This window comes from Myotis nattereri (genome assembly GCF_964212035.1).
Source record: "Myotis nattereri genome assembly, chromosome: 18".
Taxonomy (NCBI): Eukaryota; Metazoa; Chordata; class Mammalia; order Chiroptera; family Vespertilionidae; genus Myotis; species Myotis nattereri.
The window spans coordinates 12,899,111-12,917,445 of NC_138093.1; the positions used below are offsets into that span (position 1 = coordinate 12,899,111).

The window sequence follows — 18,335 nt, forward strand, 5'->3', positions numbered from 1 at the left end:
AATTTAGCTGATCAGCGTAGGAAATCATTGGGCTTCTACCAAGTTTTTGCCTGTGAGATTGGAGACGTGACAATCCCTAGATGCATTTTGAAATAATGATGAAAACACAAGTATAGAGTTAGAGATGGTGCCTAAATTTTTTTAAAATATATTTTTATTGATTTCCGGGAGGAAGGGAGAAGGAGAAAGACAGAAACATAAATGATGAGAGAGAATCATTGATCAGATGCCTCCTGCACACCTCCTACTGGGGATCGAGCCTGCAACCTAGGCATGTGTCCCTGACTGGAATCAAACCTGGGATTCTCAGTCCACAGGCCAATGCTCTGTTCCCTGAGCCAAACCAGCCAGGGCCTAAATTTTGAGCTGAGGAAGAGGTGGGTAGTGAGAAGGGCAACAGAGGGAAGCAGCAGAATGCTGCTCTAAGTTAGAGTTGATGGTAGAATGTCCAATTAAAAAGGTCTTGCAGATAATTCAAAATCTAGAATGGAGCTTTGGTAAGAAGTCTGAGCTAGAGATATGGTTAGTTTTATCAGCAACCCATATATTAAGATGGAACCATTTTAAAGAAAGAGACAATGATTTTCTAACTATGGAAAAAGGAAGATGCAGAACTCAAAATAGAATAAGCCAGGAGGACCTTGGTCTTATTTTCAGGTGAATTTATTGACTATTTTTCTTCTTACAGCCAAGTGCAAGATCTGTGAGTGGGCATTTGAGAGTGAACCACTGTTTCTGCAGCATATGAAGGATACTCATAAGCCTGGAGAGATGCCTTATGTTTGCCAGGTATTATCTTTCTCCCTAGAGAGTTTTAGCCATTTTGCTCTCAGGCTAAATATAAAGAATCCACTCATGACCAGTGCTGACTGCCCCACCCACGCACAGTTTTAGGAACATTGCGAGATGCAGAGGAAATAGTAAACACAGGTTCTGTTTTCAGGATTCTTCATGCAGGAGAAAAACATAAAGGAACATACACATGTACTAAGTGAGTGTCTGGTACTGAACTTGCCCTTTGGAGACTATCAGAGGGGACTTTGCTCCTCTTAGTCAAAGAACACGAATTGTTCTCAGACTTTCCTGGCCTTCCTCATTTTTATCCTAATTCACCGCTGAATTTATCACAAAGTCGGAAATATGATTTGATCTATACATTTAAGGAATTTTATTTTCATATTTTAACGTTTTTGTTGCTACCTCTTTTTTGAGGCCCCAGTCGTTTGCTTCATTCTTAGCTTACTTTCCCTCTTGTGTGACGCAGGTGTGTCAGTATCGCTCCTCACTCTACTCTGAGGTAGATGTCCATTTTCGGATGATTCATGAGGATACTCGGCATCTGCTGTGCCCGTACTGCCTGAAGGTCTTCAAAAATGGCAACGCATTCCAGCAGCATTACATGAGGCACCAGGTACCTGGCACCAAGCAATTGCCAAATTCTTATTTTTAAAATGTATGGATGCTAGGGCCCGAGCTGAGCTAGACAAATAATTTTGATAGAAAAGAATGTATATGTGTTTGTAAGTTTTTTGAATTTCATTTGTCTACATTGCACCGGGCTTAGGTGTTAAGCAGTTTACTGGCAAACAAGATAACTAAACAGTACAATAAAGCATGAAAAATGTCGTGTTAGAGGAGATGCAGAACACAGAAAAGCATGTACCTGTTCTGAAAGTCTAGTAGCTTCTAGGAGAAGGGTGTGCAAGACCTGAAGGCTGAGGAAGAATGAGCGGGGAAGCGGAATTGAACAGTGGGCTCAGAGGCACAGAGCCAAAGTGTGGAGGTTCCGGGAACTGGAAGAAGTTCAGGGTGAAGTGTCGGGACAGAGGTTGGCCGTAGGGAACAGAGGTTATAGAGAATCTGGTAAGCCATGAAAAGGAATTTCAACATGAAAATAAGTCATTGAGAAGCTATCAAAGAGGCTTTAAGTCCTGGGCTGCTGTGCGTAATGTTCACACGTGTGTACGAACATGCCAGCACTCTCACTTGTAAATACCTCGTTGGACCCATACATTCATTTGCACAGCAGTGACTGCTGACAATCCACCACAAGTGTATTTTCAAGTGGCAGCATGGAGATTATCACTGGTAACTCAGCTGACGTCACACAGCCTCCTGTCCTAGGGAAGAAAATCATAGACTTGGATCATGTCGCCAAAGGACTTTCCTACACAGCAGTCGAATCCTCACACTGGTCTGTCTCACAGGGAGGCATATCTGTACAGATTGATGTGTTAAGAGGAAAAAGAGCAAGGTGTAGAAAAGTACTATCGTTGTTGTCAAAGAAAGGAAAAACGGGGAGGTGGTAATGGAGAGGTATGTGTGTGTAACATGGTTGTCCATGAAAGAAACCCAAGAAGCTGGTAAGTTTTTATGGACAGGGACTAAGGATCAGAGTTGAAAACAATCTTACAGAATAAAAAGTATGATTTTTTTTTTAACATGTACATTTTCTTTTCTTTTTTAAAGAGCTCAGCCAGTGTGGTTCAGTGGTTGAGCATTTACTCATGAACCCCAATAGGTCCCCGGTTGGATTCCCGGCCAGGGCACATGCCTGGGTTGCGGGCTCGAACCCCAGTAGGGGGCATGCGGGAGGCAGCTGATCGATGATTCTCTGTCATCACTGATGTTTCTCTCTCCTTATTCCTTCCTCTCTGAAATACATAATAAAGAAAGAAAGAACAATGTCCAGAAGTAGGTAGCACTGTCCACATTGCAAATATAAAGTAGGGACAAGTCGCGCTTGAGCCACTCACCCAGATTATTAAAGCAAGTCAGGAAGAGATGGTTTGAGGACCTAGTCCTGCTTTGAGTCCACCTTTCTTTGGGAGAATGGGAGGTGATGATTCTCAGTGGCAGGCTGTGCCTGTTGTGCATCAGCAGAAAGATGTGAAGAATGGTATGGTTGGCACTGATCTACCTTCTCAGGGAAGAAGATTCACTGGGAAGTGTTAAAAGAGTTTCCTTTTTTTTCCCCTTCAGAAGAGGAATGTTTATCACTGCAACAAATGCCGGCTGCAGTTTCTCTTTGCCAAGGACAAAATTGAACACAAGCTTCAGCACCATAAAACCTTCCGTAAACCCAAGCAGCTGGAAGGTTTGAAACCAGGCACCAAGGTAAAGGGACTGTCAATGTTTCCTTTGCAGATTCAGGAGAGGAATAGAGAGTTTCGGTATCTGACGTCTGATTGTTCCTCCCCTTGACCCACAGGTGACAATCCGGGCTTCCCGAGGGCAGCCACGAACTCTTCCTGTCTCCAGTGAAGCACCTCCCAGCACCTTGCAGGAGGCAGGACCACTGACCTCATCCACGGACCCTCTGCCCGTCTTCCTTTATCCCCCCGTCCAGCGCAACATCCAGAAGAGAGCTGTTAGGAAAATGTCAGTGCCTCCCTCTAGAGGCCCGGGCGGGGGGCACGCTATTCCTCACCCGGTGTGACCTGGTAGCCTTTAGTAGGGTCTGTTGTCTACAGTCCTTACAATGTGGGTGCCCCAGGGCAGTTAATGATCATCTTCCTTGTTTCTTGACAGGAGTGTCATGGGCCGGCAGACATGTCTGGAGTGCAGCTTTGAGATCCCAGATTTCCCAAACCATTTTCCTACATATGTTCACTGCTCTCTGTGTCGCTATAGCACCTGCTGTTCTCGAGCTTATGCCAATCACATGATCAAGTAAGTCACGATTAAACCACTGTTTCTGTCTGGGAGTTCAGATTCACAGAACTCTCTTTATTCCCTCCCCTGTTTATAGTATGTTTTTTCCTTCAGTTCTTAGAGCTGTTTGTCTGTCTCTTGGAGCAGAGTGAGAGGCCAGCCCATGTTCATTTGACTTTAATGGGCTGTGCTCTGATATTGTGGAACCTTCTGCTCAAATTGTGGTTCAAGGACCAGCAGCACCACATGGAAGCTTGTTAGAACTGCAGCTCTGGGTCCAGCCCCAGGCCCTCTGGATCACTGTGTGCATTTTCATAGACCCTAATCCTAATCCCCCCCCCCCCTCCCAGTAGGAAAACTGGCACTGTTTGAGGTTAGGATGGTTGGAGGGGTTTTTTGGTTGTTTTTTTTGTTTGTTTGTTTTAAAAAGGGAGAAACATCGATGTGAGAGAAATATCAGTTGCACCCCTACCGGGATGATGCTCCAGTTGACGGAGTGACCTGGCCAGGGCAAGAGCCATCTCTTTTGTTGGGTCATTGTCAGTGGCTGGTGATCTCTGTTTAACCAGCAGAACCCTGTAACTCAGACCACTTTTTGTCTTTCTCAGCAATCATGTTCCACGGAAGAGCTCCAAGTATTTGGCTTTATTTAAAAATTCTGTGAGGTAAGGAAAAACTTACTGATGGTGTCTGAATTTTGACGTTTTTACCGGTACATTAGATCCTCTTAGCTGTTTTGGGATGGGTGGGTATGTGAATTACTTTGAGAGAGAGAAGAAGGGACACTCCTTTATTAAGCCTCGAGGCCTAACTCTGTAGTTCACTGCTGTACTTGACTTCTGTACTCTTGGTTCTTTCTCAGCGGAATCAGGCTGTACTGCACTTCTTGTACCTTTGTTACCTTTGTGGGAGATGCCATGGCCAAGCATTTGGTATTCAATCCCTCTCACAGATCCAGCAGCATTCTGCCACGAGGTAAGTAGGAGAGATGGGGTTAGCAGGACAAAAAAAAAAAAAAAAAAGATAGGGATACAGGTGATGTTACATGAATCAGGAGCATCCTTACCCCATTCACTGTTTTGGCCTACTCCACGAATCGGAAGCATCCTAACCGGAAGTTTATATAAGACTTGAGTAGGCAGTCGATTTGCCTTTTTGATTGAAATCCCAAGGCACTGTCTCAGAAGGCTTGTTTCTTCACTGAGTTAACGTTTTCTCATTGTCTCCTTTTCCGTAGCACTCTCTTGGATGTCTCACTCAAGGTAAAGGAAACTCACTTCATGGTTCAGTTTCTGTTTTTCAGTGTGTTTGGTTTTTATTATTATTACTACTGTTATTTTGTATTCCTGGTTTTACTGAGGTTTTTCTTACTCTCTTTTCGAACTCTTTAGGCACAGCCAGACTCGTGACCGGGTGAATGACCGGAACTTGAAGAATATGTACCCTCCTCCTTCCTTCCCCTCTAATAAAGCTTCCACTGTGAAATCTGCCGAGCCCACCCCAGCTGAGCCTGAAGAGCTATCAACACCCATGGCCCAGGCACTCCCATCACCAGCTTCGACTGCAACCCCACCACCAACCCCCACGCACCCCCAGCCATTAGCCCTCCCACCCTTGGCTACAGAGGAGGCTGAATGTCTGAATGTTGATGACCAGGATGAAGGGAGCCCAGTCACCCAGGAACCTGAGCCAGCCTCAGGGGGTGGGAGTAGCAGTGGGATTGGCAAGAAGGAACAGCTGTCTGTGAAGAAGCTTCGAGTAGTACTGTTTGCTCTATGCTGTAATACTGAACAGGCAGCCGAACACTTCCGGAACCCGCAGCGACGCATCCGCCGTTGGCTTCGGCGCTTCCAGGCATCCCAGTGGGAGAATCTGGAAGGCAAATATCTGAGCTTTGAGGCAGAAGAGAAACTGGCTGAGTGGGTGCTGACCCAGCGAGAGCAACAGCTTCCGGTCAATGAGGAGACCTTGTTCCAGAAGGCCACCAAAATAGGGCGTTCTTTGGAGGGGGGGTTTAAGATCTCTTACGAGTGGGCTGTGCGTTTCATGCTGCGGCACCACTTGACTCCCCATGCCCGGCGTGCCGTGGCCCACACCCTGCCTAAGGAAGTAGCAGAGAATGCAGGACTCTTCATTGAATTTGTACAACGGCAGATTCACAACCAGGACTTACCCTTGTCTATGATTGTGGCCATTGATGAGATCTCCTTGTTTCTGGATACAGAGGTATTGAGCAGTGACGACCGAAAGGAGAATGCCCTGCAGACAGTGGGCACAGGGGAACCTTGGTGTGATGTGGTGCTGGCCATTCTGGCCGATGGCACTGTCCTCCCCACCCTGGTTTTCTACCGAGGACAAATGGACCAGCCCGCTAATGTGCCAGACTCTATATTGCTAGAGGCAAAGGAAAGTGGCTACAGTGATGACGAGATCATGGAGCTGTGGTCAACCCGAGTGTGGCAGAAGCACACCGCTTGCCAGCGCAGCAAAGGCATGCTCGTGATGGACTGTCATCGCACTCACCTGTCCGAGGAGGTGCTGGCCATGCTCAGTGCCTCTAGCACTTTGCCTGCAGTGGTCCCGGCAGGCTGTAGCTCCAAAATCCAGCCATTAGACGTATGCATCAAACGAACAGTCAAGAACTTCCTGCACAAAAAGTGGAAGGAGCAGGCTCGGGAAATGGCAGATACTGCGTGTGATTCTGATGTCCTGCTGCAACTGGTGGTGGTCTGGCTGGCCGAGGTACTGGCTGTCATTGGGGACTGTCCGGAGCTGGTTCAGCGATCCTTCCTTGTGGCTAGTGTTCTGCCTGGCCCTGACGGCAACATTAACTCACCTACAAGAAATGCTGACATGCAGGAGGAGCTCATTGCCTCCCTAGAGGAGCAGCTGAAGCTGAGCGGGGAGCAGTCTGAGGAGCACTCGGCTTCCACCCCCCGACCCAGGTCATCTCCCGAAGAGACAGCTGAGCCTGAAAGCCTCCACCAGCTCTTTGAGGGGGAAAGTGAGACCGAGTCCTTCTATGGCTTTGAAGAAGCTGACCTAGATCTGATGGAGATTTGAGTGTTGGGGTCTTGAGGGCATATGAAGTGGGGGTGGGCAAGTGTGAGGGAGGGTAGAGGGGCTTAGGGGAAAGGGGGCATACCAGGTGGGGTATTTGGTTTATATTTTTTAATTTTATGCCACCACTGCCCCCTGATGTTGACTTATACTTCCCTGTGGATTTGTGGATTATTAGGAAAACAAGTAGTAATCACATCTGAGCCGAAGAGCTGGCCCATTGGTCATTCATTTATGAGGATAACAGGTTTTTGTGAATTTTTGAAAAAATTTAAATCACTGTGTTTGGTATTTTTCTGACAAAACAAGAAAAGAAAAAAAAATCCTTTGTGGACGAATGTTAATTTTGTTTGTTTCCCCTTTTACCTCAATTGTATTATAGTACATCTGGTTTGTTTTACTGTGTGGCCAATGTCTGGGCATGATGCTATCCAACCATTGTCAATGTGAGAACATTTCTGAAGGTGGGAAAGAAAAATTGTAGCTCACAAACTGGTTTATTATATATATGGATAAACTTTTTTCATTGTGGTCTTAACACTTTTATATAAAAATGAAAATGGAAAAAAAATCCCACTGAACTCTCTCTTCCTTCTCCTTTCTTACCTTCCCTCTCCAGAGAAGTTGGTTTCTACAGCAACTCGATATAAAATTGTGGCTTTAAAAATGCATGAAACCACCTTTAATCATCCAGAATGATGAATAGATCTTTTTCCTCACCACCCTCCCAACAAAAATATGACAAAACCAATATCCTTTGCACTTGCGATCCTTGGCCCCTTTTCCCATTCTCACACCATCACTCTGGACAAAGGATCATACATGTCATTAGCAAGCAAGAGGTACTGAGGTGATCACAGAGTTAGGGTGGAAGCCATTCCCAGTGTGGGGTCTTCATCCTGCAGGCCCTCTGGGGGCAGTCCCTGCTTTGTTGAACTTCATCTTAAGTGGACAGTGACTGATCAAGTGACCACATTCCTACAGCCAGGAGCTAATGGTGCAAGAAATTAAGTGTTGAACTTTAAAAAGAAAAGACAGACCACTTGCTGAAATCCTGCTTTCTCCTATTTCTCTTAATGCTTAGTGAAGAATCTGACCTGAAGAAGAAATACATGGGGGTGTGCACAGAGAAAAAGACTTGAATCTTTATTTTTCACTGCCAGCATCAAGGAAAGAAAAAATTTTTCTACGGTTTGCATGAGGGATTTTTTTTTAAGTTGTATGTACTCATGGTTATAAACTGAAATGTACTGTAACAGAAAAGCAAGAATCCAGGCCCACCTTTCCCACAGCTACACCATTCTGTCCACCCCGAGTCTTTCAGCAGCGTTTCCTTCCTAAAGCCAAGACAGCAGCCTGCACGGGCTTGTAAACGGTTCGTCTTTAAAATGTACGTAAGTGGAACATTAATAAAATGAAGGGAAATGAGTTTATAAAACAATGTTTTTTTTCCTAGGTGCCCCTATCCTAACAGGTTTCACAAACTGGCAGATGCTCAAGATGTGATGGGCCTGATGGTACAGGTGTGACATTTGTTACCCCTGTTTGTCCTCACCCCCATTTTTTGTTTTTTAACCCCCAGAAGGCTATAATATAGTGACCTGGAGGGATCCCTCCCGTAAACAGCGTGGCCAGCATCTAAAAACTGAACTGAGGATCCATCTGGGCTTCTCTTCCCCAGCTTTTTGCCTGGTACCATTTTGACAGAGTTATGGATTTTCGAGTCAATCCTTTGCCTTTCAGAAAGATCAAGAACTATGGCCAACTCGGTCTACAACGACCTAATCCTTTTTGGTAGTCTCCACAGCAGCCCAAACGTAGTGGAGCTGGGCTCCCGGGCTCTGCACACTGAATGACTTTGAGGGGCAATTTTTTAAAGACCGTATTACCAACAGTGGGTCAGCTGAGTTTTGGCCAGGAAGTTATTGTGGATTCTGCCCGCATGGCTTAGTGTAGTAGAAGATTGGGGTTTTTTTATAATTCAGTTTAATCAATAAAATATTTATTGCCTACTTTCTGTGTTGAGACTATAGAATATTCAAATTGAAAGCTCATGGTTTTCTTTTGCTTTAATGTACTGGTTTGTTGTAATCATGGATGATACGACAGATAGGTGTTTTGATTTCTCCTTTCTCACCTCACTGAATTTCTGTACGTTTTTGGGTTTGCGGTCTGTACTTTCTCAAAAAGAGGTTTAGAGAGGATATGCCACAGAATTACCTAGGGTGTTCATTTTTATTTTTACATTTTTTGTTTTTTTCTTTATTTGGGAGGTGTTCATTTTTAAATAGAGTTTAACACCATTCCGGGGATGGAATTTGGTTGCTACCCCAACTGATTTGACTCACAGCTACACTTAGGACCTTTTAATAAACACACAAAACTTGTAAGTTTTATGGCGATGCTAGAAATTAGTAGGTTTGAACAATAGACATTTAGGTTCAGTGTTGAAATCACTTAGTATTTCCTAAATGGAAGTTGAATGGGAGGATTGAGGCTGTCAGTTCCAGCTCGGGGGTAGCCTTATACAGAACAGCTCCGCTAGGTGCTCCATTTTATCTTTAAAATGGTGTTTTCACTAAAACTACATTTGCAGCCAACATTAACCAGAAACTGTATTTTAGAATCTAGTGCATGGGTGGAAATGTCAAAGAAAAAAATTAAACACAAAAGCCAATTAGGGTATCCCACAGGGATTAAGCCTGGCCTCTACACAAAGCTGCTTTCACAAATGAAGACAGCAGTGGGTCTTCTGTATTGTCATGCAGAGAACTCTATCTGCTAGAACAGTGGTTCTCAACCTTCCTCATGCTGAGACTCTTTAATACAGTTCCTCATGTTGTGGTGACCCCCAATTTCATTGTTACAAATTGAGTATAATTAAAGCATAGTGATTAATCACAAAGAACAATATGTAATTATATATGTGTTTTCCGGTGGTCTTAGGCAACCCCTGTGAAAGGGTCATTCGACCCCCAAAGGGGTCGCGGCCCACAGGTTGAGAACCACTGTGCTAGAAGAACTAATAGCCAAAAGGTTCTCAGATCAGGGAGGGAATGGCCCATTCTTGGGGTGACGTAGTCAGACAAAATACAACTACTCAGCAAGTGTTTCAAAAGATTTATTTTACAAAAGAAAAGTCTACCTCTGAACCAGCCAAGTTCAAAGTTGGAAGGAGAATACAACTTCAGCTCTAGATAATACGTCTGTATTTCATTCAAAGCCACTAAAAAGGAAGAGAGCATTAATAAATTTGTGAAGTGATAGGGAAAGGAATCAATTCCTAAAAGCAGTTCTATTGAACCAAAATGCCTGCCACCCAGAGAATTTGGGGTTAAGACTTCAAAAAAACAACAACACAGCTTAGTGCAAGCCACGGGGCCTCCCAACTCTTCTACCACCTATTTTTTCCATTATAATTTTAGTTTCAATCACCTGATCATGTGGGCAATATCCCAGTTGGTTTCTGCCGAAAGTGGTCCCTCTATTTCAACACCTTTTTCGGTTACCGTGGCAATTTGAAACTGAAAGAAAGCAGAGCTCTCAATGAAAATGCCCACCCCCACATGAAAGAAGTCTCTGGGGCTGGTCAGAGGTCAAGTAGAGAGTCTTTCCCAAATAAGAAAAATAGAGAAATGGGACTGCTCTTCAAAGCACAGAAACCCTTGGCATTTGCAAGTATGGAGAACCTGCCAATGAGATCCCCTTCACCTTCATTATTCACTCCCCTCCTCACCCGGTTGTAAGAACGGGCATCCCGGTAGTACAGCACTCGCATGCAGCGTTCCACTAGGTCTCGGGCCTCGGTCTGGCTCAGCACTGGCTGCTTCTCCAGAACTTCTCGAAGCAGAGGCTAAGGAGATTAGGGAAAAACATGGGAGATATCAGGGGCTGACCACCTGGCTATCCGTCTCAAATCCATGGTGTAATAGGCACAAATGAGTGAAAAAGTAACATTCCACCTAGTGCCTCACCAGAATACTCTGTTTACTTGTGCTAAGACCCACCTGAAGGGGAAGTTCTAGAGTTCCTCTCTCTGCACATGTCTACTGACTCCTGACCATGCCTTGTCAGTGGAATGCAAATGCCACACTTACAGCCTCTGGACTACAAATAGAAACCATCTGCCCAGCCATGGGGATCCTAGCCTGTTCCCGATGTCAGAATTAGAAGGTAAAAGCAAGCACACAACCACTAACCCCCAGGGCCTGCTCTTTTCCCCTCTGCCCCCACCTCTCAACTCACCACTTACCTGAGCCAAGTATGCGCCATAACCAGTGGCCAGGGAAGGGGCTTCATAGGCTACGCCAAGCATGTCCACGTAACCGAGGAAGCTAAAAGGACACAATCGGTCAAAGAACTAATTCCATCTTAAGTTTCTGCATCCTCGCCGAAGTATGGGACCATGGGGTCTACGAACTAGGAGTTACTCAGGGGGTAAAGATAAACACATTACACAGGCACTGCAGGTTAGGCTGCCAAGCAAATGTTATTTGTACTCAAATCAACCTCTCTCCATCCGAATAGCCGCCAATGACCATGGTGTTCCACAGGGGGTTCATCTTGGAGCGGCGGCTGTACATGGCCCTGGTCAGCCACGAATGAATAGCTCTAGGACTATAGCTGTGCCCGTCTCCCAGCAACTCCTCATCAATCCTTAAAAAAAAAAAAGTGGGCATGAGAATATTAAAGTCGGGATCTCCATCCCCCATCTTCACCCCCTACAATGCTCCCCGTCCTCTGCCTCGAGTGCCTCCACCTTAGAGCTTCTTAAGGAGATAAAACACACACACACACACACACACACACACACGCACACACACAGCAGCGACCCCCCTGCCCACGTGGGAACTACGCCCTGTTCTCTAGATGACTTACACCATCTGGCCGAGGACCTGCTTCACATACTGGAAATCAGCGTAGTCTCCGGAAGCACCCAGCATGGTGCTGTCATTGACTCGCATGATGCGAGAGATGTTGCGGAAACGGGCCAAGGAGCCGTAGGAGCCCAGCATGTCTGCGGCAATCACCACTCCGCCGTCAAATTTCACGCCCAGGACCGAGGTCCCGGTCACCATGGGGCTCCTGGGGACAGAGGGGGTGGGGAGTCTGCAGGGCGGCGCGGGGGGAGCGCCCGAGTCCTCTCCCTGCGCGGTGGGTTCCCCTTCGACTTCCCAGAGCCCCATTCATTCCCCAGGACTCCGTGCCCCTCGCTGCCCCTCGCCTTCCCCGGCTCCCTCGGCTCACAGGCCCACACCCACCCCTGCGCAAGCTGGGGCGCCCCGAGCTTACTGGGTGCGCGTGATCGGACCCCCGTGGAGCGCGGACGCCGGGTCCACCAAGGAGCCGGGAGTTGGCGGGATGCGATAAAACTGCCCGGGGGCCGGACCCCCAGCCCAAAGTCCGGCCTGCGACTCCCAAACCGCTTCCATCTTAGTCACGGCAGCAGAAGAAATGAAAGCGCTTGCGCCAGCGGAAGCGGAAGTGATCCTTCAGTGCCACACTTTTCCTCTTCCTGCCAGCGGCTCCCGGCGGCCATGCGGATGAGGTCACTCGGGGCTACCGTCCTTCCGGGGGCGGCACCCAGGCCCGCAGAGTCCGCCTGAGAGTGTGGACCAAATCGGGGCTCTCCGAAGCCCAGATTTAAGGGAGGACAGGGTGGTATGGGAGGCAGGTATGGGGGCGTTAGGGAAGCCTCCAAGACACTTCTCCTGAGCGCGGAGGCAGAATTTCTCCTGCCCGGTTTGGATCCTTATCAAAAGCCCCACATGAGACTAGTAGTGAACCAGGATCGCTCACCGAGTTCCTCAGAGCACCCCCATACGGCAGGCATTATCGGCTTACACTATAGGTAAGAGGCCGAGGCTGGGTGGTAGTGATTCCCCGATCCCACAGCTAGCGGTGGCAGCTCTGGGTCTTCAAACCCAGGAGGTAAAAAGGAACCGTACAGCTATGCCTGTCTCTCGTGGATTACTCACTCCATAGGAACAAGTTTTCTCCTGAGAACATGCTCTTGCCCACCGCTTAAGCAGCAGAAAAATTCCACCGACTGTGGGAGAGAGACTAAATTCCAGGGCTTCGCTTCTGATTCTGTGGTCTAGGCTAGAAGCAGTAGAATCAAACTGGAAGGGAACCTAAAGCCACTACTTGGGCAGTCCTCCCTACACAACTTGAATGTCAATTTTTTTTTTTTTTAACTCAGATGGAAACCAAATTGATTTTGTTTCTTAAATTTCCTGAGTTGATTTGAACCAAAGCAATGCATGACATTTTAACCTTATTGAAAAACAAAATATTTTATTAGATCATGAAACCCTGGAAAGGGAAGAGTCAAGAATTTTGCATGGCCCTAGCTGGTTTGGCTTGTGGATTGAGCATCGACCTGCGGACTAAAAGGGTGCCAGGTTCAATTCCTGTCAAGGGTACATGCCCAACTTTCGGCTCGATCCCCAGTGGGGAGCGTGCAGGAGGCAGCTAATCAATGATTCTCTCACATCATTGATGCTTCTATCTATCTCTCTCTTCCTTCCTCTCTGAAATTAGTTTTAGAAATATATCTTTAAAAAAGAAGAATTTTGTATGTTAGAGGCACCGAACTCTTTATATCAACTTTTGATCATGAAAAATCGGTATTCTTTTTTTTTTTTTTTGGCTTTAATTAATAGCCACCCACAGCCCAAGCCCCATATTCCAGGTGATTTTGGGGCCATTCATCGGATTACTTGAACAAAAAACAGATGCTCAGGTGTGATGACAATGGGCTTCCTGGAATTCCTCAAAAACCGATAAGTACCTCCCTTTTCCCCACTAGAGCCCTCATCATATGAACTTAAATCAATCAGCCAGCAATGAACTGGCTATATCCTTGTTTAGAAGTGGCCAGAGGTGGCTGCGGGTTTCTGGTCTCCTTTTTAAGTCTCTAGATTAAGGCTCTGATAGGGCCAGTTTTGGTTCCAGAGGTCTGGCAGGTAGCCAATTCCATAGGGCAGTGGTTCTCAACCTTCCTAATGCCGCGACTCTTTAATACAGTTCCTCATGTTGTGGTGACCCCCAACCATAAAATTATTTTCGTTGCTACTTCATAACTAATTTTGCTACTGTTATGAATCGTCATGTAAATATCTGATATGCAGGATGTATTTTCATTGTTACAAATTGAACATAATTAAAGCACAGTGATTAATCACAAAATCAATATGTAATTATATATGTGTTTTCCGATGGTCTTAGGCGACCCCTGTGAAAGGGTCGTTCGACCCCCAAAGGGTTCGTGACCCACAGGTTGAGAACCACTGCCATAGGGTCTTAAAGCAGAAAAGTGAAAGGATCTGGAATTATCCAGCCGAAGAGGATGGCACAGAAAGCAAACCAACATTTGATGGTGCAGGACTCAGAAGGTGACCAGCAGTGTTCTGTTCTAAGGTGAGCTCAAAAAGACATGAGTTAAACTTGCAACAAGGGAAATTTTGGAATATTTCTTTTTCTTTTTAAAGCAGGTCTGATATTATGGAGGAACACTTTTAAGTGTACCCGTTTTCCGTGGTTGTCTATTACTTTGATTTTTATTAGCATTTAGCTCCCAACAAGTTTAAGTTTTTAAGTCAGTAATGACTGGACTGGGTTTTATAATATGCAGAATGTCCTTGGTTATAGGAAATGTCCTGAAATTCTCAGAAAATAAATAAAACTAAACCACTATGACCACCATCTCATAAACATTTCCACTACTCCATTTTTTTTTAGGAGAAGTGAAAAATGAATCTTCAACTACAAAACAGTTACATAAGCATCTTTTCCCGAATTGCGTAAGCCTGGCCCCAGGGACTATCACACAAAGCTGAGAGAGAAAACTTGTCCAGCTTGCCCATGGCTGCACTGCTCTGCGGGTCTCCCCTGAGGAGTTTGCAGTTCTACACCCTCTGTAGTTCAGGTCTACAATATCCCTCTCAGAGCATGCGCCACACTTGTCTGGAGCCGGTCTGCCTCACTAAACTAAAAGACCCACCAGGGCAGGAACTGAGGTTGGCTTCTGACAGTGCCCTTTGATACGCAGAAGATTTGAATTTTGACATAGTCCTAGTTACCTATTTTTCTTTTGTTCCCATATTCTTGATGTCATCTCCATATCTTTGATGTCAATATTCAAGAAATCGTCGCCAAATGCAATATCATGAAGATTTTCCACTGTGTTTTTTTCCCCCAAAAGTGTTCTTGTTTTAGCTCTGATGTTTAGATCTTATCTGTTTTATGTTAATTTTATATATGGTATTAAAAAAAAAAAAAGGATCAACTTCTTTTGCATGTGGATATCCAGTTTTCCCAGCACCATTTATGGAAAAGACTGCCTCTTCTTCATTGAATGGTCTTGACACCCATTAATCTATGTCTGTCTTTACTACATTGTTTTGATTATTGTAGATTTATAGGCATTTGCCACTCATTTATTTTCCACATGAACTTTAAAATAATTTCTTCCATTCCTTCAAATCTGTGGTAATTCCTAATGGGTAATAATTACTAAATAATTTGAGAATGACTTTTTATATTAAATTTTCCCAGCTAGAAATATTGTTCACCTTTCCATAGAATCATTTCTTGATCTTTAAGAATTCATCTTTTTCCTCATATAATTTAGGGATATTAAATTTATTATTTTTAATAATTCTGTGAACATAATTCACTACATCAATAAAGTAAGGGAGAGAACCCATAGGATCATACAAACAGATGCCTCCAAAAAAACACTTTATGAAAATCAGTAGCCATTCCTAATAAAATTCTGCAAAATAGGAATGTAAGTAGAAGACATGAACATAATAATGCCTTTTTGGCAAAAACTAATGATACAGATATTAATTGCTGAAGTATTCAAATTAGAAAGTAGACAAAAAGTCCAGTATTACAAGGGTACCCTTTTCTCCACATCTTCACCAACACTTGCTATTTCTTTTTTTTTTTTTAATAATAGCTATTCTAACAGGTATGAGGTGGTACCGCATTGTATTTTGATTTGCATTTCCCTGATGATTATCGATGTAAACACGTTTACATGGACCTGTTGGCCATCTGTATGTCTTCTCTGGGAAAATGTCTATTCAGATCGTCTGCCGATTTTTTAATCTGATTTTTTTTTTTTTTTTTTTTTTTGCTATTGAGTTGTATGATTTTCTTATTTATTTTTGGGTATGAACCCCTTAACAGATATATGATTCGCAAATATTTTCTCCCATTCAGTAGATTGCCTTTTCATTTTGCTGACGGTTTCCTTTGCTGCACAATCGTTTGTTTGTTTGTTTGTTTGTTTGTTTGTTTGTTTGTTTTATTGCTGGGTAATCACCATGGTGTGGAGGTAACCAGTTTGTTTAATCATCCACACGTCGAGAGACGTCGCAATTGTTTCTTTCTAGTTTTGGGCTGTTATGAATGAAAGCGGTATAAGCATTCCCGTACGAGGTTTTTTGTGTGCTGTTCTCATTCTGGCAACTGATCCTGATACTGTGGTTGGCTGGTATTTATGACTTTCCTCTTGTTCCCTTGTCTTAATAATAGCTAACATTTATAGAGTGTTTGCTACATGCTGGGCCCTGTCCTAAGAGCTTTACAAGTATTACTCACATAATTCTCAAATAGCCACTCGAGGTCTGAGCTATTATTATCCACCTTTTACAGGTGTGGAAACTAAAGGAGAGAGAGGCACACAGAGTGCATGTGTTGGCGCCCAGCTTTGAGCCCAGGTAGCCTGGCACCAGAGCTCAGCCTCTAAACCACTCAGTTAGGCAGCCAGGGCTCTTTCCTTATGGAGCAGCGGTTCTCAACCTGTGGGTCGTGACCCCTTTGGCGGTCGAACGACCCTTTCACAGGGGTCGCCTAAGACCATCCTGCAGATCAGATATTTACATTACGATTCATCACAGTAGCAACATTACAGTTATGAAATAGCAATGAAAATAATTTTATGGTTGGGTCACACCATGAGGAACTGTATTTTTAAAGGGCCGGAAGGTTGAGAACCACTGTTATGGAGCGACCTACCCCTTCACTCCTGGAGGATCTGAGTGCTCAGTTATCTGGCTTCTGCTGCTTTAGTCTTTTGTTAATGTAACTCTAGCCATGGAGGTACGAGGCATCCCTGGGGTATCTCCCTCCCTGGCCCTGCCATAGGACAGGAACATTATTATTTCTAAATCATTAGGATCAATCACCCAGCTAATATCTTGTCCCCCATTTCTGCCCCAAATGACTGGGTAGTTGTCTCCGGTTCCAGTTCAAGGAACTATTGATGTCTCCTCTTTGTACTGGATGCCAAACCTCAAAACCAACAGAGCCCAGAGTTGAGGCCTGCAAGCAAAAATGCTGTGAATGGGTTATTAGGGGAAAGAGTGAGAGGTTCCATCCCACCTCTCTCTGTTCCTGGGCCCAGCATGGACTCTGGTTGCTGGTTCAGAGGATAAACTATACTCTAGACTTGGAAGGTTTGGCCATAACTATCTTCCTGTAATATAAGCTGGAATGATTTTTCTTCTCAGTGTCTTTCCTGCGTAACTTCTCCTGGAGCCATTAGAACAGACTGAGGAAGGAGATGCTATTTGGCAAGAGAGGGAAAGCTAGAGAGCACGCCAGGGCACCCTGTGGCTTCTTTCTTTCTCCGGGATCTTCTCAGGATCCACCCTACTTGAGGGTGAGGAACCCTGGGGCTTGTGAGACCTGGGCCAGCGAGGTGCTTTGGGTCTCAAAATCACAAGGTGTCCCACGGTCCCATATTTGGTTTCTATTGGGACCAGAAGTTCTCAAAAGACCATCAAGGGAAGAACTGTTACTTGCTCAAGTGGCCTGGGCCTCAGCATCCCTTTTGGGCCACCTCCTGGGTTTGCTTGCCACAGCCTCCTGGATCCCCCCAATTTGTCAAGCAGCGCTGGTTCCCTGAGTGAAAAGGCCCAGGGGTGGGTGTACTTGAACTGCTGCTGGGAGCAGCCAGAGACCCCACCCTCAGAACACTGTCTCTCCTCAGACTCCAAGTGCAGCCCTGGCTGTACCAGCGGAGCTTGAGCCAGGAGCTTCTGCAGCTTGGGACCAACCCCATCCTCACCTGCCCCCTCATCAAGCAAAGCCCACTCCCCACTGTCCCTCCTTCTCTGTGTCAGAGTCCTCCTTGGGCCCACCTGGCGGTCCAAGCAAGTCATATGCTTGCTCCTGGCTGCAAGGGGACCCGGGAAAGTGAGCATCTGGCCTCTGGTTCCTATAGGGGCGGTGGGTTCTGTCTCCCAATAAACATAAAAAGGGCTACATTGTCCTGGCTGGTGTGGCTCAGTGGATAGAGCGTCCGCCTGAGGACTGAAGGATCCCCAGTTCGATTCTAGTCAGGGGCACATGCCCAGGTTGTGGGCTCGATCCCCAGTGGGGGGCATGCAGGAGGCAGCTGATCAATGATTCTCTCTCATCATTGATGTTTCTCTCTCTCTCTTTCCCTCTCCCTTCCTCTCTGAAATCAACAAAAATACATATATAAAAATATATATTTTTAAAAATATATTTTAAAAAGGGGGCTACATGCCCTAGCTGGTTTGGCTCAGTGGATAGAGTGTCGGCCTGCAGACTGAAGGGTCCCAGGTTTGATTCCGGTC

The 18,335-nt window shown here is 45.4% G+C and overlaps 2 protein-coding genes across 3 annotated transcripts in view; one reads left to right on the plus strand and one right to left on the minus strand.

The window, feature by feature from the left end:
• POGZ (pogo transposable element derived with ZNF domain) overlaps window positions 1-7,290 on the plus strand; it is a gene marked incomplete at its 5' end in the record, with an annotated part of 28,290 nt that extends 21,000 nt beyond the window's left edge. For both annotated transcript variants that reach the window (XM_081113078.1, XM_081113079.1), the window contains 9 exons: window positions 689-789; window positions 1,265-1,411; window positions 2,983-3,117; window positions 3,212-3,381; window positions 3,532-3,672; window positions 4,263-4,319; window positions 4,517-4,629; window positions 4,892-4,916; window positions 5,046-7,290. In XM_081113078.1, the coding sequence (XP_080969204.1) occupies window positions 689-789; window positions 1,265-1,411; window positions 2,983-3,117; window positions 3,212-3,381; window positions 3,532-3,672; window positions 4,263-4,319; window positions 4,517-4,629; window positions 4,892-4,916; window positions 5,046-6,717 (2,561 nt within the window). In that variant the 3' untranslated portion in view covers window positions 6,718-7,290. The remainder of the gene's footprint in view (window positions 1-688; window positions 790-1,264; window positions 1,412-2,982; window positions 3,118-3,211; window positions 3,382-3,531; window positions 3,673-4,262; window positions 4,320-4,516; window positions 4,630-4,891; window positions 4,917-5,045) is intronic.
• Window positions 7,291-9,819: 2,529 nt separating this feature from the next.
• On the minus strand, window positions 9,820-12,205 carry PSMB4 (proteasome 20S subunit beta 4). The gene is made up of 7 exons (XM_081113081.1): window positions 12,007-12,205; window positions 11,593-11,799; window positions 11,224-11,370; window positions 10,967-11,048; window positions 10,451-10,567; window positions 10,150-10,238; window positions 9,820-9,940 (listed from the first exon to the last, which is right to left on the minus strand). Exons 1-7 carry the CDS (start codon window positions 12,144-12,146, stop codon window positions 9,928-9,930), a joined length of 795 nt encoding a protein of 264 aa, XP_080969207.1. The 5' UTR covers window positions 12,147-12,205; the 3' UTR covers window positions 9,820-9,927.
• Window positions 12,206-18,335: the final 6,130 nt, after the last annotated feature.

What these genes read in the sequence shown, in the direction of transcription:
- PSMB4 (XM_081113081.1), bottom strand. Translation starts at nt 12,146, where the DNA reads ATGGAAGCGGTTTGGGAGTCGCAGGCCGGACTTTGGGCTGGGGGTCCG. An exon ending in GGCTATTCGGATGGAGAGAG is followed by an intron (nt 11,049 to 11,223) that starts GTTGATTTGAGT and finishes GTGTCCTTTTAG; the next exon opens with CTTCCTCGGTTACGTGGACA. An exon ending in ATGGCGCATACTTGGCTCAG is followed by an intron (nt 10,568 to 10,966) that starts GTAAGTGGTGAG and finishes TAATCTCCTTAG; the next exon opens with CCTCTGCTTCGAGAAGTTCT.